This window comes from Neomonachus schauinslandi, chromosome 7, assembly GCF_002201575.2.
Source record: "Neomonachus schauinslandi chromosome 7, ASM220157v2, whole genome shotgun sequence".
Taxonomy (NCBI): domain Eukaryota; kingdom Metazoa; phylum Chordata; class Mammalia; order Carnivora; family Phocidae; genus Neomonachus; species Neomonachus schauinslandi.
The window spans coordinates 52,628,604-52,654,599 of record NC_058409.1 but is presented as its reverse complement, the minus strand read 5'-3'; the positions used below and the strand labels follow the sequence as shown (position 1 = coordinate 52,654,599).

General features: G+C 41.5%; 1 protein-coding gene across 1 annotated transcript in view; it reads right to left on the bottom strand.

Moving 5' to 3' along the window:
- ARHGEF28 (Rho guanine nucleotide exchange factor 28) overlaps positions 1-25,996 on the bottom strand; it is a 118,038-nt gene that overhangs the window by 22,906 nt on the left and 69,136 nt on the right. Inside the window, exons 19-27 of the mRNA XM_021702049.1 lie at positions 24,721-24,899; positions 23,591-23,682; positions 22,225-22,407; positions 17,360-17,491; positions 14,093-14,193; positions 11,045-11,083; positions 10,899-10,946; positions 6,141-6,623; positions 4,802-5,099 (exon numbers count right to left, since the gene is read on the bottom strand). Of these exons, the coding sequence (XP_021557724.1) occupies positions 4,802-5,099; positions 6,141-6,623; positions 10,899-10,946; positions 11,045-11,083; positions 14,093-14,193; positions 17,360-17,491; positions 22,225-22,407; positions 23,591-23,682; positions 24,721-24,899 (1,555 nt within the window). The remainder of the gene's footprint in view (positions 1-4,801; positions 5,100-6,140; positions 6,624-10,898; positions 10,947-11,044; positions 11,084-14,092; positions 14,194-17,359; positions 17,492-22,224; positions 22,408-23,590; positions 23,683-24,720; positions 24,900-25,996) is intronic.

Below are 25,996 nucleotides of genomic sequence, written 5' to 3'. Positions count from 1 at the left end.
CAGACTCAATATTTTCTGCCCCATGCTCTATGTGTTGACATATAGGATTGATAATATATCAATAAGCAGATATAGATTATTTATCACAATTTTGCAAGTTCAACTCACTTCCCTAACCAAGTAAAAAAGACTTGGAATATAGTTATATTACAATTCAACTTTAATATATTAAAAAAAGTTTAAAGCTTTCATGATACCTAAAAATATTGCAGTGAGAAAAATAATCATTTTATCCTGTGTTAAACAGGGCTAAACTTCTTCCCCCACCAAATTCATATAATCAACTCCTAACCCCCATTACCTCAAGATGTATTTGGAGATAGAGCCTTCAAAGAGGTAATTACGTGCGGTCATTAGGGTGGACCCTAAACCAATATGAATGGTGTTCTTGTAAGAGGAGGCTGTTAGGACACAGACAAGCAGGAGAAGGGGGGAAGCCAATGAGAAGACACAGGGAGAAGACAATCATCTACAAACCAAGGAGAGAGGCCCTCAGCAAAACTAACCCTGCCAACACCTTGATCTCAGACTTTCAGCTTCTAGAACTGTGAGGAAATAATTTTCTGTTGTGTAAGCCTCCCAGTCTGTGGTCCTTTATTATGGCAGCCCCGGGAAACTAACACATCCCTCTTTTCAAATATACTTTTGTCCTTGAAGTTTATGGTATCCAATGCCAGTTTGACTTTTGTGAGAAATTGCCTGAGGTCTTTGGCAAGACTTCTTTCCACACAGATAAGGCGCCCATTTCTGAATTATGGAATATTTTAAAAACATTAGAAATTATCATATAGTCACTTCTTTAAAACTGTTACTTAAATACTAACTATAGCATGGGTTCTTATTGGGAAATTTTCTATTTTCTTTCCATACATAAAAAACAGGTCAATGAGTTTAACACAGCTGTCTGTATTTAAAAAAAAAAAAAATTGCCAAGATGAAATATTCTGAATACAATGCTTTAAATTTTGACAATATTTTGATGGGCACCAAATCCTAATATGTACTAAAGGGAAACACTCAACACTCTTTTGGAATCCAAATTTAATAAAATTATTCTTCTGCCAATAGCTACATGACTAACACATAAAACTTGGCTCTTGCTGTAAATTTTATCATATGCATGGCAAAACCATAATGCTTTAACTACACTGAAGAGGAACTTTTTAGGCAACCTTCAAAAACTGAGGTACAGATAAAAATATAACTGAAAAGGGAGACTAAGAAGATTTCAGACTAATTTCCATACCATAAAGCGTTTTGTCTGGTGTTGAAAGAAAAGGTCACATATAGACTAATAGATGCACTGTATAAATAGTTCTAGAATTCCAAAGCTAAGAGGGGGAAAAAAAAATCACGAAAATAAAGTATTTGTTTTGCCATAAAGAAGAGTAATTAAACTGAGCGTTTCACGGGTCCAGTTACATAGCAATTGTCCTACAGGGACTATACAGTTTAAGGAACTTCAAATTTTCTGTAGTCTTGTAGTCTTCCTGAAGTCTGTGTCCCTCAAAGGAGTATTGATTAAGTTCTTAAAACAACCCCCTCTTCCACTAAAAATAAAATCAAATACCAATTTGGATTTAATGCTCAAACACCCAAGACATGTGTTCAGGAAACAACTTCCAAAAGTGGAGAGTAGAGTTCTTTAAAGCGCTACCTTCAAAAATATTTACAAGTAACACGGGGTGATTATTAGGCGACATTAGAGAAACAAACCCTATTTAAGAAAATGTGCCTATTGGGAAAAAAAGTGAAGCTAAAGGGTATTTAGGTTATCTGAAAATGCTCAGTATCCATGTGAGCAATGGCCACCACAGTCCCAAATATTGAGAAATATCTTCCAAATGGTAATACTAAAAAAGACAGGAAGGGGAAAAAAACAATGACAACAATAATAACAACTGGCCCTTAATTGTGAACATCCTGCTGGGCATCAAGCAACATTTATTTCACTTCTATGCCAACTTCTACAGAAAGTACAATTCCAAAGAGCTTTCTAGAAATCAACCACATGCAGCGTCCTGGTGAAGAGTGAGGGCTCCGGAGCCAATCCTCCCAGGCTCCATCTGTGGCTCTACCACTGACTAGCTGTGGGACCTTGGACAAGTCACTGAACCTCTCCATACCTCAGTTTCCCCGCTCAGATGGAGAGAAGAACAGAGCCGTCCCCGTGGATTGTTGCATGAATGTGTTTCTCCCCGGAGAACTGCAGCACAGGGCTTGAAATTTGGTGTCCCCTAATTGTTGGTGGTGATGGTGGTGGTAGAGCAAAGCAAAATCCAGTTACAACCCGAGCACAACAAAAATGGCTGGTGAAGTTGGACTGAACAAACCAATGAAAAGTCTACCCTCCGTGACATCTAAACACATTCAAGAATCTAATTTACATGCAATTTTTTTCTATCCAGTGCCTCACAGCACACACTGCATTCTAGAGTTTCACATGTCCACTGATCCTACGCCCACAGCACCAGACCAGACAAATAAAGGAACCATTCTTGAAGGAGTTGTCCTCACACAACTGAAACTTAGGGCCTACGGATAAAATCTTCAGCACAGCATTCACTCAACATGGCTAAATGCACATTTCCCAAAAACACCAGCCAAGAACATCAGAGGCAAATTTGGTTGAGTCAGAATAGTGCGAGCCACAGGTCCTCAGGAGTGGTGGCTGAGTGGCCGCTAGCCCAAAGATGCAGCGGCGGACTGTGACAGGGAGTGCGGACACGGCACGGTCCTGAATTCCAGCACCTGGACCGCCACTGTCTCGGCCTTAACGCGCAGACCGCCTTCTGCCAGGGCGGCACCCCCCTCCCCCGCCAGCACGCGTTGGGGGCTCGGGCGAAGTCTGGCCAAGACCATCAGCAGCGGCTTATTTTGTGCTACTTTCACTGTTAAAAGCTGTGAAAGCACCAGCACGGCTTGAACAATTGTATCTGGCCCCGACCACCCTCCTAAGAACATATATCCCATTTTCATGCCACTTGTCTATCACCTCCTAATCTCCTTCTATTCTCTCCTCCAGAAACTGCTTATCCTGTTTCAAGGAAACAAACATAAACAGGGTTTTCTGACCAGTTGCAAAACTCCAGTGCCTAACAGCACACACTGCATTCTGATCTAATCCCTACTTACACACACAAGGATGTTCCTGAGAGATTCAGGCCAAAGTTAATTTTCCTCTCTTCTGCCAATGTCCTTGGTGTCCTTGGCCTCTGCTGGACACACAATAGCTGAAGCATAAGTACATTTTCTCAGCATTTCCCTTGGCTATCTTTAATTCCTTACATGTGGTGAGACTGGTTTTGGATATAATCACTATTTATTTCCTTAGTACATTTTCTATCTCCTGCAAATCTGCTGCCAAATGTTTAAAAGCTTTGTACTTTGAAGCGCAAGTCAACAGAAGAAGATGGGAGATATACAAAAAGAGAGAGATGCTCCTTTTAAACAAAAGCTGAATGTGGTTTAACTCAAACTGAGTTTTTGAATTCTACCAAAGCCAGGATGCAAAACCACCCTGACAAAAACATAAAAAACACCATAAATAGCGACTTAATGAATCAACACAGCAAAGCAACATTTACCTAGAAAAAGCCTTCTGCAATGTGGTCTCCATAGTACTAAAGTTGCAAGATAATAAAGGAGCTACGTTCTCTAAATTCTGCCTATTTAAAAAAAATCTTAATGAACTATTCCATTTTTTTTTATTTAAGGAATATTTGAAATGATGCTTTGAGTAGTGATTTCATTCTCTCCCAGATGCTGACAAGAAATAAGAATGTTACAGCAGTGACTAAGTAATGCAAAGAATTATCCACTATGAAGAATTCACATCTTTTAGATTAGTAATATATCAACTCTCAGGCAGTGTCACAATTATTACTCTCTGATTCGGAGTAGCTGAGTACCCTCAAAACTTTCTGTTGCTGAAAAATCATCCAACTGACATACAAAGAATATATATGAAGCATGGCAACAAATCTGCGTCAAGTTCTGACGATCTCTATACTATTGCTTGTTTTATGTTTCTGAAAGATTTTGCTGTCAGTGATTTATTTCACATCCATGTGGCCAGCCATTTGTTTATTCTATTGCATGCCATCTGTTTTTTGGTAGAGAGGTTTCAAGTTCTTCTCATTCCCTACTTCATTTCCCACAGAAAACAATTTATAATAGACATAGATTTAAATCACTTGGATTCATGTGGCATTGGTAACTCGAGCTGCCTTTCATTTATATTTGGCAAATGCTTTAATGGGATTAGCAAACTGTGTTATTATGTGGTACTTAGGAAGATACAACACTTTTTTTTTTTTAACAATGACAAATGATGTTAACAGTTTCATTTTGGGGTGTTTAATAGCAGGAGAGATTTCGCTAACATTAAAGGAAATTGCCCTGATAGACAATAAAGTCCTACCACAAACCCTGTCTCTATCTTTTATTTCTGAGAGCCAATGAGTATGCATATCGGAATGCGGTAGAGTCTACAGTGAGGAATGACTTTCCCTTACAAGTGAAGCATCTTGGTATTTATCACTTAAGCCACAGATCTGAAAACCCTGTCTGGTTCTTACATCTTGGTGGCATCCTCACAGCAGTCTAACCATGTCCCAACTTTTCTAGAGGATGGCCCCAGACTTCACCAAAGAGAAGTTTATGCCACAAACTCCAGCTCATCAGAACCAATTTATTCCCCTTCTAGGACTCACTTTGATTTGCTCTGAAGAAGAGCCAACCATTCAGAGAAACAGCTTCTTGTTGAAACCATACAGATGATATTTAAAGTGTTAATTACCATTTTTACAAGAATTCTTGCTGCTTGGGTGGAGAGGGGTTATCTGATGACAGGACCCAGCAGCTGTCCACAATTCATGGTTGACATCCAAGGGCTGAGAAATGTCCAACTGGAGGTCTACTTGATTTTCACTAGTCCTTACCAAATCAGAATTAGCTATATTCTGGGGATAAGTAGCATCCTGGACACCTGATAGAGTCGATTTGTTGTAAGAGTTAAGTGACATTTGTACTAAAGCTTCATTAACGAAGAATGAATTTTCATGACACAAACTCTCGGATCGATTAAGTTCCATTACCTGTGTAAGAAAATACAGAAAAAATACAGTAATTTCTCCAGCAATTTGTACAAGTTTTATAAAGTATGTCTAATAGTTTTAGCAATCAAGATTTTTAATAAGTCTTATACCCATCCCCTTTTACTGAGTTAGTGCCAAAACTTCAATTCACTGTGTCTAGCCTACCTTTAAAAACAAAACAAAAGCAAAAAAACCTAGCAGTCATGCCCTCTACCACTGAAGTGTTTCCACTTTGAGAGCAGCATTTTCATTTTTGCTGAATAAAATGTTGAAAATATATGCATGAGGTATTTGCAATATATGCATGAGGTATTTGCAATAAACATAATTTAGCCAAGTCAAAAGGAAAATCAGACGCAACACAGACTTTCCTTATCAAGTTTTACAACTTTATGCACTATCAGTAAAAAGCATTTCTGTGCTCAGAGCGCAGCGAAGTAAACTCCGGGGGGGGGAAATGTAACTGGTGAACCTGAGTAGAAGGGGTACCAATGGAACACAATCTTCAGAAAGGTTTTAATATCCCTCCCAGCCACTAATTAGTATACACATGTTAACTTTATTAGTTAACAGACTAGTATTATACTTGCTGAATTCAGTACCTATAGATGCACATTAAAAGCTAACTGATCTGCTAAAAGGTATATCTATAGGAAACTCTGAAGGCTAGATCAAGCAAAGGGGTCCTTCAAGTCCAGGAAAGGCAGCATGCTCCCAGCGAGCAGGGCTCCAGGACAAACTTTGCCTTACTGGAAGACTCCTTTCTGTGTTTCTTCCCTGGGGTAAGGGCACCACAGAGTACAACGAGCCCTCCATCCAACAGGAGCTAGGTCTTCCAAATTTCCCTATTGCGAGTCAAGACGCATACACGTGGTCTCGGCAGGTTCCCAGTTTCTGCTACCTACATATTAACTCTTGGGGGCTCTTAACACAGCGGCAAAAGGACAGGCATTTGGTCAGTGTCCCCAGAGTGACCATGACTAAACCCGTCTCTGAGAGGCTGCCTTCTACTCGGCTTCCACAAGCATGGAAGATCCGTACCTCTGTGCTTCTTGGAGCAAACTCTGCGGGAAGGCTACTCTGCCGACCGTGTTTCCAACCACACAGCAGGCTCTGCTGGCCCCGCATCCTCTCCCTTTCCCTCTCCACCAGGCGCTGGCCCTCCCTCAGCCGCTCCAGGTTCTGCTGGTACTCCTGGAGCTGCTGGTCCAGCTCCCCGCGGCTCCTGAGCAGCAGCCCCTCCTGTGACTGGCACTCGGCCTCCCGCTCCTGCAGCCGGCCGGCCCTGGCCTCCTGTTCCCGCTGCTGCTGGTCGCACTGGCGGAGCCAGCGCCGCTGGTCCTGCTGTAACTGGTATTGCAGCTTGTGGATGTCGGCCAGCCCCTCCCGCTGCTTCTCCAGGTTGCGGAACTTCTGGTCCTGGAAGGGGCTCCCTCGGAAGGACGCGCCGGCGGAGAGTCTCTCCTGCTGCGGGAGAAGCAGCCTGTGGACCCGGATGTGGCTATCCTGGATGGTCAAGGCGGCCTGTGAGAGCAGGGCAGGGGCAAACAGTCACCGGCCTCCACGTGTGTGTTTGTGCTCTGGGTTGCAGCGACCTCTGAACACAAAAAGCACGACCCCATTCTTTCCTCTTAATATTTCTGTCCCTTTTCTAAGTTATCTCCCCAGGCTGACCTTGGCATTGCCAAGAGGCTTATCCCACATTTCCTAGCAGGATGGCTTGGGAATTAATATCCAAAAGAAAAAAAAGAAAAAAGAAAAAGGCACAAAAGCCATACTCATCCCCACTTTTGGAAATGTGGTTTTGTTGCTGGTTGTTGGGTAATATTGAAGCAAGTCTTGTGAATAAGAATTCAGTACGTAAATTCACAAGACTGCATTCCTGTTCTATGTCTCGTTCTCTGAGGGCTCTCCACTCAATAATTCACGAGAATTTAAGATTCTGTATAAACCTGGTAGTATCCTTTATTTGAGTCCCAAACCAGAAATTACTTAAGCTATATTACATACATGAAAACATAAAAATAAAAGTCAACCGCTTGGAGACTTTTGGTAAATAACCTTTTTATAATGTAATGCCCAAGGATAGCCGTTAATTTAATCTTGAGGAGCTACGTAAGTGGTAAAGCTATCTCGTTACTGTTATTTCTTTGTATTATAGCAGGAAGGTCAGACATAAAGTCTTAAGCTGAAATTCATTTGTTTAATAGATTGCTAACAGGAGGGTGGAATGATTAAGGGAACATAGATACTCTAAAGCCCAGAGGATATTACCAACCAGATTAAAAAAACATTTGGAGTTGCGGTATCTGCCTATGAAAAGTTTGGCAGCATCACAGGAAATAATTGCCAAGATTTGGAAGGGTTCCACAAAACCAAAAAAAAAAAGAAAAGAAAAATCTCTGTGAATGCCCTTGGAAGCTTTTAATTTTTTAAGTTCCCATTTAAAGCACAAAGAAGCACAAAAGGGACAAATTGAAAATGGCCACACACTGGGTATGTATGTGTGTTTTGACTCGTTATGAGAAATTATTACTCTCCCAGGAATAAATTCACATTTTTCTTTCCTAAGAATTTTTAAAACTGTCCATGTAACAGATGCCGGGAACATGGGGATTTGACTTGTAGTTCTTTGTTAGAGCAACAGTTCCCTATACTTCTGAAGGTAAAGAACTCAAGGAAATTTTAAATTGGTACTTGTCTTGGAATAAGATTCAAAAAATATATCTGCTGGAGCCTTTCGAAATAAAATTCACGTTTTTAAATTTGAAAACTTACTTCAAAAAATTCCAAAACTCACATGAATACCTAATTAAGGTCTTTTAGAAGTTATTAAAATGAGAACAATTATTATCATTGAAAATAGGTACTAATTATCTTTAAATATGAAATAATTAGCACGTAAATAACTGTTCAGGACTCTGCTGACTTGGCTAGAGCAAATGGTAGGCTGCACATTTATTAATTCTAATAAATTTCAAGGGCATCAGTATAGCAAAACAAACAAAAATCCAGCATTTTGTACATCAAAACTACCACAGGAAAAGACAACACTCATGAACAGTTCACAATAGGCTAAGTAAGTGCCACCATGAAGCATTCTTCATGTCTACCTAACATTTGAGATGAGACCACTCTCTTCTCTCACATAGAGGTGGACTCTGAAGACTGGATATTCATTTTCACACACCTGATACTTAAATTTAGGAAAGACAACAGCACTTGCTTTTCAAATTTAGGAAAATTCCCAATTTGCTCTCTCAACTTTTGTCTTCTTTCCACCTTCCCCATATACCTCATCTCTAACTCTGCTCTCCTAACTGAGGGATCAAATTTCATTTGCATCTGATTCAAAAATGCATATGTAAAAACTTCAATCATGCGTAAGAGATTCAGCTTCAACAGAGATGAGTATCCCATGAACAGACATCTTCCAGAGCCCACATCCTCAGACCCCCTCAAAAGCCGTGGCTAAGAGAATCCACTGTAGAATTTGATACCTCCCTTCAATCCAATGTGGTGCAAAAGTTAGGTCATTTAGGTGAGCTTTTCTGAACCCTGAATCCACAAAGCGTGGCATTCAACATTGAAAAGAAGAGACATGACCTGTGAATGTTTTCATCAGGCAACACAAGCTAGGATACTCAATGTTTTCATCTCCCAAAAGTTAATGAACTATGCTCAAACTATATTCATTTCTCAGTTAAAATGTAAAAGAAGGAATGTTTTTTTCTATGATAAATCAACTCTAAGAACATCTATCCCAGGCCAGCATGTTTAATGTCAGACCCCAAAGGTATTCCCATTAGATCTGGCACAAGACAAGGATGCTATTGCCACAATTTCCAGAAGTAAGACAAAGTAAAAGCCAAGAAAATCAAATTGATGTAAGTATTGAAAAATAGCCATAATATCATTACTTTCAAATTTTAGCTTTCTATCCGGCATAGTCCAAAGAATAGAACTGTTAAACAAAAACATCTTCCTTTAATCTAAAATAAGAGATGACAAACAGCATGTTCTCCAACAAGAGGACTAATTACTGCAAAGGTGACAGTTCTCTCCAATTTTGTTCATAAATAGGAAATTTTAATTTATCAGTCCTTGTACGTGGGTAAGAAACTTGTCAGAGTGATTCAAATCTCTCATGAAAGAATATATGGATAAGTATAGAAAAATAGTTAAGAAGAGACTATCACTGTCATATATTCAAATATAATCCAAAGCTTTAATTATTAAGATAGGGGTACTAGAGCAATAGGCAGATGATCAATAAGACATAAAAGAAAGAAGTCTTGATGCAAAGTATAAATAAGAAAACATCAAATGCAGCATGACTTTACATTGTTTTCTGGCAAAAACTTAAAGTCAGACTTAATTTTAATCCTCTTTAATATTCAACAGGTCTAAGATAAGAAGTATGAATGGCTAATAAACCAGGGGCAGCAGGGAGGAGTTTAGTTTCAAGAGCAACCAAAGAAATGAAAATTAAGGTAATCAGATACCTTGGTCTATTTTCAAATTGAGGAGAGAGGGATGTTGACCAGTTTGATTATTTGGGTAGTATCTATTAAAAACCTAAAAAAAATAATTCCAGCCATTTATCCTAAGGAAACACTCAGCCATGTTTAATGAGATTAGTGTACAAGAATATCTAACAGACTTAATATGAAGAATTCCACAGACTTAAATATTATACAGCCACCAAAAATTGTGCTACAGAATAATAGCTGAACACATAGAAAGGTACATCTTATAGTAAGGTATATATAAAATGATTCTAAAAAACTGGAGGGAGGACCTGGGTGGCTCAGGAGGTTAAGCATCCAACTCTTGCTTTCAGCTCAGGTCCTGATCTCAGGGTCATGGGATCGAGCCCCACGTTGGGCTCTGCGCTTGGCGTGGAGTCTGCTTGAGAGTCTCTCCCTCTCCTTTTGCCCCTCCCCCTACTAAGCTCTCTCTAAAATAAATAAATAAAATCTTGGGGGAAAAAAAAAAAACAAACCGGAGGGATATATACCAACATAACAATAGTAATTCTCTCTGTATAATCACAAGCCATTTTATTTACTTACATCCTCAAATTTTCAACTAATTTACATTTAACACTAACATTGCTTTCATATCATTAAAAGGCTTTTAATCCATATATTGAACAACTGGATGTATCTGGCCTCTCTTGTGCGTGAACTAAGGGATCATCCAACCCTGTAATCCTAAAAGCAAGCACAATTTTTATGCCTGTCTCTCTGTGAAAGACAGTGAGCCATTCGATGGTAGGCTTTGTGGTCCATCTGCCTTTGTATGCTCAGTCCTTAGCACAGTGCCCAGCACAGAGAGAGCACTCAGTAAATGTTGGGTGGATGAACACACAAAAGGGTGAAGGAACTCATGAATTATTTAACTGCTGCAAAGACCCAGGTCCACAGGAGAAAGTGAAAAAAGTTTAGGTGCGAATTTAAGTTTTCACCAGAAAATGTGAAGTCATGCTACACTCACCTAAGAGTTTCACTGTAAACTTCAAGCCAGATCATAGTCATCCATATTTTTTAAAGATATGAACTGTTTTATGGTTTCAGAGAAGAACGGTATAAAAAGTAGGAGTGTTGCCCATGATTACAAAACCAGGCGAAGTTCCACGAGAAACCAGGGGAGTTACACTTTGGGAATTAGGCATTCTTTTAAGATCATTCACCACCTCTCAAATGTTCTAATTTTTGATGCCTGGGAATCATCTAATAAAATGAATTGCATTAAGAGAAACATCCTCAAGGTCAAAGATTAGAGGAGCACAGTTACCTGAAGGCTATAGAGGAGCTGGGTTAAATTCTGTATCGCTTGTATAATCTGGAAGATAAAATTGTAAGTGTCAAATTCTTGAAAAAGCGCTCATTATCCAAAAATAAAGAGAGGATGATAATATACTTCAGGTGTGTAGAGCTCACCTCTGACTGTGAAGAAACTGGGAAGCTTCTGTATTCCACCTAAAATACGTAAAAAATAAGAAAATGAATAATTGCTCTTCTTTTGAAAAGCTGCACTTAGTGTTCCAAAATGTATGACCTCAGGTAAATCATTTCACTCTCTCTAAACTCTTCCACAGTGACCTTCTTTCTTGCCAGAAATCAAAGCCTACAGATTTAAATAACCACTGGATGAGAGCCCCATCTGTGCAAACTCTGCATTTGAGATGCATGGCAACTTTTCACCCAAACATCCCTTTTAAAAACAACAAGGGATGACAGTAAGGAAGCTCTGCACTCTCTCAGTAAGTGACAATATTTACCTTGTGGAAACCACACCATCAACTGAGCTCTCTGTGCCCAGACTGAAGTTGGCCTTCAGGCCAGTCTGGCTCCCTGCATCCTGAAGGCCAGATTTGGAAGCTCAAGAACATCATGCCTGAGTTCTAGCTCCCTGTGTCCATGTTTAAGACTCACAAGGCCAAAACGGCCAGTGGTTGGCAGAGGAAACCCAGACCCAGGGGTGTCCCAAGGGTCAGCACCTAGCTGGCCTGCTCCAGATCCTACTGTGAGTTCACTGGAAACATCTGTGATTGCCTTAGGAAAAGCACTCTCAGCAGAGGCCTTGAGTGGGGCTGGAGACCATCTGCTCCTGGGGACGGTGGGGCCTATGTTTCATTCTTTGTCTCTCTAATACAGACATTAGAGACACATGTGGACAGTGAGGATTTCCAGTTTCCACAAGTGAACTGAACATTTGTCTATTCATTTATTGCCTGTCTTCCTTCACTAGGATATAAGCCAATGAGTAGCAGGACTTCTTATGTGTATTCATTGCTGTATCTACAAATTTAACAATGATGCCCCACTTCTAATGGACATTCACACTCCATTCTATAAATAAATATCGTGCACCTGCTGTGTACTCCACTCCTCGTGCTATGGGAGATCACCAGATTCCCTGCCTTCCTAGAGCCTACAGTCCCCTGAACGTTGCTTGCTCTTATCTGAGCAGCTTTAAATTGAAGCTACAAGAAACGGTCAGCTGTTGTAATGTTCTCAGGTAACTCCGGACTTGTTAAATTCGATTAGTTCAGGCTGGTGAAGCTCTGCGATCTCAAGACAGCCAGATCCCTTCTTCCTGTCCCTCCCCCACTCTTCCCCATACTGCCCATAAAAGATTTCTTTACTGAACAGAACGTCTAAGACAGGAAGGATGAAGGATGGAAAAGGACATGAAGTTTAGAGTCTTCAGACCTGTGCCCAGAACCACCCCCTCCCCACCATACTGGGCTAAGAACCCCCATTCTCTAGTGAGTTCTAGAGTTCTCTCTGCTCTTGTGGTTCTGTCCCTGCTGTACGGTCCTTACCTTTGTAATAAGAAAATCCTACGCTACAGTATTTTTATACTCTATACAAATTAGAAACACAGAAATGAGTTGAATTATGCTATATGCAGTTACGTATTCCCAAGAACGGCTAAGTTTGGTACCAGACAGAAATGTTTAAGGTCCTATTTTTCATGGAGCTGGTCCGCCACCTTCTGGTGCATGCCATAATTGCAGCTGGTGATTGACACACCAGGTATTTTTCCTTCTGCAGCACTTTTTAAAATTCTTTCAGAAAAAAAATTTTTCTTTAATCTTACCTGATTAAAGAAGCTAATTACAAAATACCCATCACACACACTTTTAAAAGTTTGATTTCAGGTGATCCTACCCTATTTGTTAGTTCATTTTCTCAAATGCCTTATTAAAATTCTTCCAGATAGGTTCACCTAACGAGGGACCTACACAACCTTATTTCACTTACCTGTGACTGAATCATGGAAGGAAAAAAGACCTTAGCGGTGGGAGCCACCACGATTTCCGTTCAAGAAAAAAACTATTAGTAACTAACCAGCCCTCCCCTTCTCTCCCTCCCTTCCTCCAGAACAAAGTCAGTTAGAAGCAACAGACTGAAAAGTGAAGTCCGCACTGAAAAGGAGGGAAAAAGTAGGAACGTTTTAAGAAGAAATAAGTCAGAAAGCTTACAGTCAGAGTAAGCAGAATAAAATATTGCATTCCTGTTTTCATTTTGGCCTATGAAGTTTGTTTTTTTTTTTAAAAATACTAAATCACAGCCATATCTGCTATGGATTTTTAAAAATCTTTGGACCTGGTGTCTCAGTCATATGTAATATATACAAAAATACATAATATATAAATTATTACATAAATATATGACGTATGTCATTTTTCCACATTAGCATATACTGGTATCTGGTAATGCGCCTAATTTCATTTTAGATAAACTCTTGAGTCCCAGACAACCCCGGGGAGGGCAATTAGCCACCTCCCAGAATCATACTCTTATTCCCAATTTCTGACATCCCAGGTTCATTTGAAGTAAAGAGGAGGTTTCCTGCATTTAGTTTTTCAATGAGTGTCACAACCTATGTGTAAAACTATGTCAAAAAGAAGAAAAAAAAGGCATTTGGAACCACTTTGCCCCAGGCAAAAAATGGTCAGGTTGATTAAAAGTCTCACAAAAAAGTAGGTGACCATGTGGGTGGAGAGAGGGAAACAATCTGAAATGAGAGGAAGATAAAAGAAAGTGAAAGCAACAGAGGTCCAAGTCAACTTTATTTCTGCCACTTGAGCGCCACCTGGTGGCCCTAGGGACACCACCGGATGCCACGACCGCCTCTTGGCCAAGCGCTGCTAAGTGTAGCAGGTGACAAGCTAGAGCTTTGCAGGGAGAAAAGCAGAAGCGAGACCAGAAGTAAGAGTGCGCAGACACACAAACATTCGAGTTTTAAATCCTTTTAATTAATAACTTTGAAATCGTTTCTTTGTTTACACCTGCACGATATAGGCCGAGCAAGAACATTTTGAGAAAATTTAAGTTAGAGAGGTTAGAGTGCGGAAATTGCGAACAATTGAAGAAAACACTTGCATACCACTCACTGCCACGGACAGACCAGGACCTGAGGTTATGCTACTACACAAAGTAATGGGTGCCATTTACTAACGAATCAGTTCACAATACCTTCTCCCCTGCATCAGAGACCGCCAAGTCGGTTCCCACACCCTGGGTGCCAGGGTCCACATCCCAACAGCCTCTTCCTCCTGTCCCTTCTGTGACTAGTGCTGGAAGCACACCAGTGAGACAGAAACAGAAAGGACATCATCAAACATCAGCCAGCGCATGGGGTTCTCGTGTACACAGCTGACACGTATTTCAAAATAAGAAACACAAAAACACACATATTACATACCCTCATTCGAGGGGCCAAAACAGTGCAAAGCACAGAGTCCCTGCCCTCAGGGAGCTTACATGCTAAGAGATACCAAACTGACAAATGGCGTCAATTACCACCCATCTTTTAAGTTTTCTTTCTCGCAGAGAGGTGCTCATGTGATGTTGGCGATACCGAGAGGGTGGGTTCTACGTCTCACTTGCGCTTACTAGGAAAAAGCCACTGCCGAGAAGGAAATTGAAAACAGGCACTGTACAACGAAAGCAGGGGCTGGTCGACCCAGGTCTGAGGAGACAGCTCGGTGATAGGCTCCTTGGTGGCCAATGTAAGAGCAGCAGACCATAAACAAGGTTTACAAGGAGGAATCCAACAACGGGAGGGAGACATCTTTCTAAGCAGGGTCAAGATGGCTAGTACTTCATGAGCTCACAGTTGTACAAAGAGGAACCCGTCCCTGTCTCCAAATAACTTTTTAAAAACGATTTCCAAGTGTTTTTTTTTTTTCTCACAATACTTGCTTATACTCTAGACTCACAACTGTAAATACTGTATATTTAACCTATGAAACACAGAAATATTTCTAAATCCAGATATATTTTTAAGAAACACAGATTTCACTCCATCCATTAAATCTCTGCTGGTGCAATTTTATTTCTTTGCCCATGTGAACTCAGTTAAAACTTACACTATGCTCACCTTACGCTAACTTAAACTAGACTTTCACACACACAGACTTACATTGGAACCATGTCCAAATGGGGCCCTGGTGAAATATTCACTTTGTGACACACAGTGCCATCTTGAAACTTTATTACTGATAGAGGAAATACTTTTTCTCCTTCTCTAAATGGAAGTCCTCTAGGACTCCAAAAGCTACTTCTATTACAAAGAATTTTTTGTTTAAGTGGAAACTGCTTCAAATTATATCAGCTAAAAATTAAGTTCATTTTGCCCAAGGCGGTCAAATGCTTTTCACTCATAGTAAAGGGACATTTTATAGAAATTTATCTGCCACTCAAAAAATGGTTTCACTACTGGGCATTATACTCACTTCTTAGAGAGATACCCAAGGCATTACCAAAGAATTAGCCATTCTCTCCCTCTCCCTCCTCCCGACTCCATGGCAATAAGGACCATCAAATGGGTGAAGAAGCTGATGGTGAGCCAAGTAATCAGGTTCCTCTGTTCCTTATTCAGTTTCAGATCTCCAGAATTCTCTAAGGAGTAGATTATATTCATCCATCTGATTAGGTATATTGAGAACTAAAAAATAGAAGGCCTTGCTTGGTCTATGACTTCAGATCAGCATGGGCTTGACTTAGAAGGACCCAGTCCTGAAAGTTCAACAAAGAACTGACCTGGTCAGTGACAAGTCCTCACTTAGGAATAGTATTTTGTGCCCACCAACCTTATAAAGAGAATCCAATTCTTGTAGCACCAGGCTCCAATCCAGCCCAGAAACGAAGAGGTCTTCGGGGGTACAGAACCCTACCAACCTGCCCCTGTCCCTTCCCTACATGAATCCTGGTATCAGGGCGCTGTAAACAGCCTCTCGATGGTTTTCACAGATGTCACGGGTGTCCCTGGGCCCTGTCCCCACTCATGGGAGATACGGGTACAGACAGGGAAAACCTTCATCGCCTGATCTCGAGGGAGGGAAGGTGCAGCCTTGTGCTCTGAGCAGCTGCGGGAGCCGTGTGGAGCCTCCCCAGCTGTCCCCGGGGCGAGGCTGAGAGCAACAGATCACTCCATGTATTTTTAGATGGAACTCCCTCAATGGCATAATGAGTTTCTTCTTTTAAAAGGAAATCACCCAGGGCAGTACAACTCCCCTGATGAATCTGGGCTGTGTCAAAATGAAAAACATATGTGCATTTTCTGAAAATAGAAACGCAGGACTGGATCAAGCAAAATTTGAGAGGACAAAATAATTATTAGTGCTGATCTCAAAAAAAGTGCAGAGTTTTAAAACTGCACTGCCTCCACGTATCCTAATTAACCCAGGGATGTTGTTAAAGAAATTCAGAGACAATTTAATCCTCCAATCTCTAGCTATTAACGGGGGCACATTTTGTCTTGTGCATAATGAGGCCTGGTGGAAATAAGGTTTTTATCACGCAAATACAATGAGAAATATGCTCTTTATATAAGCTCTTAACTCAGAACCCTGTAGGGAATGGAATATTCAGCTCATACATATAACAACATCATTAGGCTTTGAGAAATCACCTAATTCTCTACATGACACTTTTCTGTATTTAAAATATATTGAAACAGTGCCTTTAATGAATGAATTCTGACCTGAACTGAAGCGTATGATGACAAAGATCAAGGATTTTTTGGCACTTCTGCCTTTCACCACACCACCAAACCGTGTGTCTGTGGGAATGTGTTAGATTCTAGCTTTCTGGGTTATGTTTGCTCAGTGGATGCCTCAGAGATTAAGTCTAAGGACTTGTTCTTCTGTGAACAGCAGGGATCCATTTTCAAAAAAAAAAAAACAAAAACAAAAACCCAAAGTTTAAAAGTTATTTCACGGGGCACCTGGGTGGCTCAGTCATTAAGCGTCTGCCTTCGGCTCAGGTCATGATCCCAGGGTCCTGGGATCGAGCCCCGCACCAGGCTCCCTGCTTGGCCGGGAGCCTGCTTCTCCCTCTCCCACTCCCCCTGCTTGTGTTCCTTCTCTCGCTTTGTCTCTCTCTGTCAAATAAATAAATAAAATTAAAAAAAAAAAGTTATTTCACAACCATATTCCAAATTGTATTCCATAAATCTTATCAAAACTGAGGCAGGGTCAGGTTTGGAGAAGGTAACAAAGCTTGCCTGGGTAAGAGAGCAGTATAACCCACCAACTATTCTTGAAATCCTTGTCCTTGGAACAGCAGTGTCATTATACGTAAGTTAGGCTAGCATACTGATTCTCAGGTTTTCTCTAATTTAAAAAATACATTGTCTCCTCCAAATAGGGACAGAGTCATTGCCTTCATTTCATCTGACCACTGTATGTTCCAGAGACCGTGCTCAGGCTCACTGCAGAGGCCTGAACTTTCACTTACAAGCTGGAGAGGATCCTGGCTCTCCGGGGGCACTCCGCATATCCGTCAAGGCAGATTCTCCAGAACCTTCCCCGGATGACTGACAGGCATCGCCCATTTGTGAGGCCTTCACTGCAACTTGGAGGCTCTCAGCTTAGAAGAAAGAAGAAAGAATACAAAATTTAAAAACCAAATATACATAGTTTAATCTAGATCAAGGGTTGGCAAACTCTCTCTGGCCTTTGTCCGGTTTTATATGGCCCAGGAGCTAAAACTGGTTTTTACATTTTAAAGAGTTGTTAAAATATACACACAGGCACTCACACATGCACAAAGAAGAATGTGTCCCAGAAATTGTATGTGGCCTGCAAAGCCTGAAATATTTACTATCTGGCTCTTTAGAGAAAAAAGTTTGCCAACCTGCAATCTAGACCAATACTTTAAACATCATTTTACGATAGAAAATTAAGAAAAAGATGCACTGTATAAAAAAATCTCGGGCGCCTGGGTGGCTCAGTTGGTTAAGCAACTGCCTTCGGCTCAGGTCATGATCCTGGAGTCCCTGGATCGAGTCCCGCATCGGGCTCCCTGCTCAGCAGGGAGTCTGCTTCTCCCTCTGACCCTCCCCCCTCTCATGTGCTCTCTCTCATTCTCTCTCTCTCAAATAAATAAATAAAATCTTTAAAAAAAAAAAATCTCAAATTTAACTTTCAGTACATTAGTCTGCTGAAAAACTTTCTGTAATTCAATTAATTTAAATATGATTTTAGGTATAAAGATTTTTAAATGTATTGCTCAGAAATATAAGCTATTCTTCGAAAAAGAATTTCCCCAACTGTGCCTTAAAAAATATAGATTCCCAATCCTTACCTACACCTACTAGATCACATTCTCCAAGGGAAAAGACAAGGAATTTGCATTTAAACAAGCACCAAAGGCTACTCTTAGGATCTGGTAAGATTGGTAAACACCACACCAAGAAAGTCGTGGTTTTATTTACAATAAATGCATTCAATGTGGAATGACATAATTTTGAGGGCCCTACAAATATTTCTAAAACATTATGTCCACTCTTTGAATCTAGCAAATACTCATTGAGCACCTACTCTGTTCCAGGGGGCCACTGGGCATCTGTAACTAATCAGGGGAGTCTGCAGACTGGAGGAGGAAAACACAACATACACATAACTATACACATGGGAGCACGTGATCAGTGTTAAGTTCGATCCCCCAGTTCTTAGAGCATCATAAAATGCTCCAGCAGTGCCAAGGAGCAAGACAGTTATATTCGCCAGTGGGATTAGGAAAAAGTTCTTAAAGGAGATGAAAGCTGAGCAGAATCTTGAAGGATGAATGGGATTCAAGACGTAGAGACAGAAGAGGAGAAAGGAGAGCAGAAAAGCAGTCCAGTAGAGCAACGACCCAGGGAGACCATTCAAGGTGTGTTACTCAACTATTTATTTTTTTCCCCAAAGATAATGACCTCACCCTGATTAAGAATTCCTGCTAGATCTCTGAGTCCTGATCATCAACGACTCAGGGTGGATCAGGTTGTACCTTAATTGCTCCATGTTCTCTTGAGCAGCTGTTCTCTTGAGCAGCTGGTTCCCCAGCACCAACATCACATGATGGGCCAGAGGAATTAAAGCAGAGGGATGTAAACTGGGCATCGATGACAGTTTTGATGGTGGGGGGTGGGGGAGGGAGTGAAAGCCACTGGCTAAAATGGAGAGGGGGTGACTTACTCAACAGAGATATTATCAAGGCCAATGAGAAGGTCACTGGTTCTCATGAACCCATTCAGAAGTACTTCTAGCTTTATTTCTAAAATATACCTTGCACCCGTCCACTTCCCTCTACTTCCATTGCCAACATTCCTGGGTCCAGACCAAAGCCCCAACACCCCCATCAGCGTGTGTAACTGCCAACCACCCATCTCCAAGCAAACTGGTCTCCGTCCACTCTGCTCTCTTCTCCAGACCTAGGATGGTGCCACACCCATGGTTAAAAGCACCCATAACTTTCCATCAATTTTGGAATAAAATCTCTATTTTTTTAACCAGAGCCTGCAAAGACCTCTCTCTGCGCACCCACACAACCTCACCTCACACGCTTCCTTGACTGTTGTAACCCCGCCTTCCTTCTTCCCTTGAGCACGCCAAGCTCGCTCCACAGACAAGGGCATTATACTCACTTTCTCCCTGCCCAGGAATGGTCCTCCCCTGGATCCCCAGACAGCTGGCTTCTTCTCATCTTTCAATTCTCATCTCAAAAAATCATCTCCCCAGAGAGGTTTTCCCTGACTTCTCTAAAGCAAAGCCTTCGCCTCAGCCCAATCTTATTTTCTTGTGACCTTTGTGAAATTATTTTGTTTCCTCGCATATTGTCTGTCTTCCTCCACTATAAGTTTTTATTTCCCTCTTTTTTTTTTTTTTCATTTAAGTGCAGTTGACACACAATGTTACATTCGTTTCAGGTGTACAAGGTAGTGATTCCACAAGTCTATACATTATGCTGTGCTCACCACGCGTGTGTAGCTACCATCTGTCACCATGCAATGTTATACGGTATCATGGACTATATTCCCTATGCTGTACCTTTTATCCCGGTGACTTATTCATTCCATAACTGGCAGCCTGTACCCCACTCCAAGTTATAAAAAGTATTAACCCTTTCCTTAGCACCAACAGCAGAGCACAGGATAGATGCTCAATTAATACTGAATGAATGAATGAAAACGAATGGATGAATGAATGATTCCACCAGTGGACCCCACGTCAGACATCTTCTATGCCCTTCTTAAGACCTCGGTTTCCTTATCAAATAAAGATCATAGAATGCCATGATTTCTAAATTTTCCTCCAGAGCTGATGTTCCGAGATTCTGAGCCTGAGCTTGGCAAACTTTGTCTGCAAGGGACCAAGATCGTAAATAGTTTAGGCTCTGTGGGTCACATGGTCTCATTGCAGCTATTCATCTTCACCAGTGTTGCAAGAAAGCAGCCACAGATAATAGGTAGACAAGCGGGGGTGGCTGTGTTGCAATAAAACTGTATTCACAAAAACAGGTGGTAGGACACATTTAGTCCATGGTCTGGAATCTACAAAACCTTGTCTGCATTCCCTGCCACTCTCTCAGGTGGTGGCTGTTTTCTCTCTCAAACCCATTGGCCTACTGTCACTTCGAAACTATTATCCCTACCTCCCCAACCCCCCTTTTCCTTTAATTTCGCGCCATCAGATGACACCACTCACTACCCCTTCTTGTTGCCATCCATCTACAGATTCCTTGAACAGCTTAGCATCTGGTGCAAGCTCTCTCCCTTCCCCGAATGCTACTCCTGTCAAATTCTCAGGAATTGCCATTTTTATGAACCTAGTCCTCCCAATACCTTGGCCAGGGGTCTACTTGACTTCCTCATTTCCCCAATGATCTTATCCTTCACCCTACCTCAGCCACCAACTCCCAAGGTTGTACCCTAAACTTTATTATTACCAATATTTACACTTTGCCCCCTTATATAGTCCATTCTCCACACAGCAGTCAGAGGGTTCCTTTTAGAACACACATGATGTCACTCCGCTACTCAAACCCTATAATGCTTCCCACAGTGTCCCTCAGAATGAAAGCCGAGCTCCTTACTCACCTCAGTCGGGTCCATGTAATGTGAGTGGTAGTTGGCTCTGACTCATCTGCCACTCCACGCCCCTCCCTTCATGCTACCTGCAAGGTCCTCCTTGCTATTCCTCAGGCTTGGCGTGCACCTGCCTCGGAACCTTTGCATCTTCTGTTCTCTGTGTCTGGAACAGTCTTTCCCCAGATATCTACTTGGTTTTTTCACTTCTCTGTATCTGTTTACACATCACCTTATCAAAGAGGCCTTTCCTTGTCACCCTAACTCAAATACAACCTCCCCACTCTATCCTCTCTTTATTCCCTTATCCTGTTTATCATTTGTTTTTGGTTTTGTTTTTTAAAGATTTATTTTACAGAAAGAAAGAGAGCGTGCACACAAGCGTGTGGTGGGGAGGGGTGGAGGGAGAAGGAGAGAATCTCAAGCAGACTCCCTGCTGAGCATGGAGCCCAACCCGGGGCTCGATCTCAGGACCCTGAGATCATGACCTGGGCCGAAATCAAGAGTCAGATGTTTAACTGACTGAGCCACCCTGGTGCCCCTGTTTCTTTTTTTAAGTAGGGTTCAGACTTTATTAAAATCTTCACTGAAGCAATTGTCCTCTATAGTTTTCCAAATAAAATGTCTTTATTGTTTTTTTATTGAAGTATAATTAACATAGTTATATTAGTTTCAGGTGTACAATATAGTGATTCAACAATTCTATGTATTACTCCGGGCTCATCATGATAAGTGTACTTTTAATCCCCACCACCTATTTCACCCAAACCCTCACCCACCTCCCCTCTGGCAACCACCAATTTGTTCTCTGTATTTAAGAGTCCTTTTTTGGTTTTTCTCTTTTTTGATTTGTTTCCTAAATTCCATATATGAGTGAAATCATATGGTATTTGTCTTTCTCTGTCTGATTTATTTCACTTAGCATTACACCCTCTAGGTGCATCCATGTTGTTGCAAATGGCCAGATCTCATTCCTTTTTACGGTTGAGTGAGATTCTATTGTATATGTACACCACTTCTTCTTTATCCATTCATCTATTGAGGGACACTTTTTTGTCTTCATAGTACTTGACACAACCTGACACATCTATTTCCTTTTATTTTGCAATTTCTGGAATATGAATTGTAGTACAGTTGGAACACTGTCTTATTTTGCTATATCCTGAGCACTAAAACCACAGGGTATGACACACAGAAGGTACTCAAACATTTTCTGAACTTGTTAAACCAAACAATTTTGGAAGCAACTTACCTTCTTTCAGTGCTGCTGCTAGTAATGAGGCTGCCTGGGGAGGCTCTCCTGGGTCAGGTTTAATGAGGAGGTGGGGCTCTAGATGGACATCCTCAAATCCACTCAATTCTCCAAGTTCAGCATAGATATGCAGCTTCTCCTCCAAATATGTGCAAATTTGTTGGTCTTGGTTACTGAGTATTTCTATGAAATAGTATTTACCATGGAAGGTTATCAGATGAATATAGCAACTGTATGAAAATCCAAGCTCTAAGATAAAGATGTTCCTCATCAGCAAGCAGTATGGTCTCACAGTCAAGTACAAGTTGTTGGGCAGCCAGAACCAGGTTCAAATCCTAATTATTCCACTTAGTGACTATAGCCCCAGGAAATCACTTAACAACTCTGAGCTTCCATTGTTTTTTCTGTACATTTACTGTACTCAGATGTTTGTTTCCTTTCCCATGCCCCTAATCCCAGAAAAAACTTGCACAACTATTCGTTGTTCAGGCTGTTTTCTATTAAGACTAAACACTAAGCTCAGGAATGAAAATTGAGGTGGCACTGTTCATGATGACTGATATCCACAAGGGAAAACAATGCAAAAGCCCGAAGCTACTCAGGCTTCAGCCCATCTTGGTTAAAACCAAACCTACTAGTTTATGTTTTTGTTTCTAAACATCCAATTTCTTTGACCAATTTTGCACGCATTGTTTTTCTCTGATTCCAACATATCATATGATTCCTCCAGTTTAAAGGGACCTCAACTAGCATCTAATCCAGGGGTTCTCAGTCTGCTCCAGTATCACCTGGGAAGAGTTTTAAATACTGACATCCACAACCACCTTCCATAGATTCTGAGTGAATTGGTTGAGCGTAGGGCCCAGGCATCAGAATTTTTACAGAACTCCCAAAGTAATTCTGATGTCCCGCCAGAGATGAGACTCACTGAGACTCATCTAATTGCCTTAATTCACGGACTTGGAAACTGACGACCAGAGTTAATGGGTTCCTTGTCCAAAGTCACACCACTGTGACCTGACAGGGCCGGGACCTAAAATGACACCACTGGACAATGACCCCAATGCACAGCTGCACCACACTGCCCACAGCTCTTGTTTCGTATATATTATGCGCCCCTATTTTTTTTTTGAAAATTTGTTATGTATTTTAAATCACTAAGGAGGAAGGTGGGGGCGGGGGGACAGTCATCTTATTTGAACACTCCTAGTGCCAATACTTCTTGTTCTGAAGAGTGGTGTATGGGCCTCAGGCATATAGAAGTAGATGAACCATTTAACCACAACCTCCCACTCATGACACATGGGCTTTCCCAGCATCCAAGGAGAACAGCACAGCCAGGGGATCAGAGATGTCTGCATGGTACCTTGACATTGCTGAATTTTGGCCACTCTTGCTTCAGCTTTCCGCCTCTCTTCATCAGATTCGCTTGTCCTTCCCCCTTCTTCTTCTGGGCAACTTTAAGAGACAATAGTCAAGACAGACAACTGAAACCAAATCCAAATATCTTTAGGTTCATTAGAAAGACATGGGGACTTGGCGGCAGCATTATTCATAGAAGAAAAATTCAGCATAAAGAGAATTGTTCATGCCCTCTAGCCAAGGTATCTGGTTTTCCTGAGTATACAAAGGACCTTGCACAATATGACATAGCTCTCAAAGTCAGAAGTACAGGCGGACTCAAAAATTCCAACAAACACATACACACAAACATACACTCATGTACACCCCCACACCTGACACTCAACACTAGCATTAGGTCCAACTAAAATACTAAGTTTTGCTTTCTACTACATGTGGGTACTTCTTAATGGGACAGAGGAGAGGTAGTTGGAGGGATCAGAGGGTAGGGTGCCAGGTTGGGTGTGGTGCAGTAGAGGTGGAAGAATTTTATAAAACATCATTCAAGATCGATCTAATCAAATTACCATGAAGAATGATCACCCTCACCCCGTCTCATTTATAAAAACTTATAAAACAACAAGTAATGAGAAGTAAATTGACTTAGAACACTTAGATCCTCCAATCAAAAAATGTTTATTGAATGATTCTTCAGAATTAACCACAAAGAGAAACAAAAGGCAAAGCCCCTGCCCTCAAGGAGCTTCCAATCTAATAAACATATGTACACAGAGAAGGTGATAGCTACAAGGTGGTTTATGACAAGCACCGAGTCAACGCTTTAGAGAGCAGATGATAAAGAATTTCAGGTAAGGAAGAGACCACTGGAACTGAAGAGGTCTTCGCGAAGGAGGGAAGCCAGGAGCTGCACCAAAGATGAGCAGGAGTCACACAAGTAGAGGGGAGGTAGGGCTTTGCATGCAGGGAGGTGCAGAGAACAAAGCTGCAGGTGAGAGGCTATCAGAGGCGGGTGCAGGGGGCAGGGAGCAGACCCTTCTGGCTGAAGCAAAGTGTTCATGCAGAGGAAACATGGTTAGAATACTCTCCCAATTGAACAAGTGCATTCCCTAGAGTGTGGACAGAAGGAAATGTTACCTTTCTACTGCCTGTTGGATTCGTCTCATCCAGTTATTTCGTTCCTCCTTGGAGTTGGTATGAATTTCATACATCTCAGGACCAGCAGATGAAGCACTGATCAGAAACATGCCTCTTTCCTCATTAGCAACTTCTCTAGCAATAAGCTTCTGAAGAGAAATAACCGATGGCTTCTGATCCTACATAAAATAGGAAGATGTGCGGGTAAAACAGCATCCTACCAAAACCAAAGGTCTCACCAAACACACTGGCTAAGGAAAACAAGAGTATTAGGCAAATCATTTCACTTCAACCTTTCAAAAGCACTCTGAAAGTTGGTAAGATCTCCAATGGAAAGGGCATGGTGAAGAGAGGATGGAGAAAAAGGATACAGGAGAATGTTTGTCCTTAAGAATGAGTGGCTTAAAAGGACAACTTTTAAAAAGAACAATCAGGGCGCGCCTGGGTGGCTCAGTCATTAAGTGTCTGCCCAGGTCATGATCCCAGGGTCCTGGGATGGAGCCCCGCATCGGGCTCCCTGCTCGGCGGGAAGCCTGCTTCTCCCTCTCCCACTCTCCCTGCTTGTGTTCCCTCTCTCGCTGTGTCTCTCTCTGTCAAATAAATAAATAAATAAATAAATAAAATAAAAAGAACAATCAGAGCAGTAAGAATATCAAAATGCCGTAGTCCAGGGCTTGGGGGCTTTTCTAGAAGGGCATGGGATAGAACATAGCATCTCAAACATCACAAGGAGACTGAGAGGGGTGTGAGATCTAAGAGACCATCGGATTTAGCAGGATTTAGGGCAGACTGTGAAAATGACAGAGAGGAGGGGGCATGACCTCAGCTTCCCTGAGCATAACCAGCGTCTTCTGCTACCGTAGGACAGAGCACAGCGACTGAACTTCTGTGGTTCCACCTATGAACGCCTCTTCTTCCCACTAGCCACATGAGCCTCTGGTAGGCAGGAAGGGCTCTGATTCATCTGTGTACGCCTAGCACATTGCTTTGCATAGAGTAGGCTTTCAATAAATGTCTGTAGAAATGGATTTAGTGTAATTCCATCAGAGCAGAACAGGAAGAAAAGCTAACATCCGGCATACAAGCCCTGACTAAATCACCTCTTCTACGTACATTTACTGCCATCTTTCAAGGTCCCATTCTAAGCACTGGGGATTCAATGATGAGTAAGAGAATACTACTAATTTGGGTTGGGAGCCATAGTTGAAATAATAACCAAAAGAAGGCCTGCAGGAGATAAACAGTTTGGGGGGCTAAGTATGAAGAATTTTCTTTG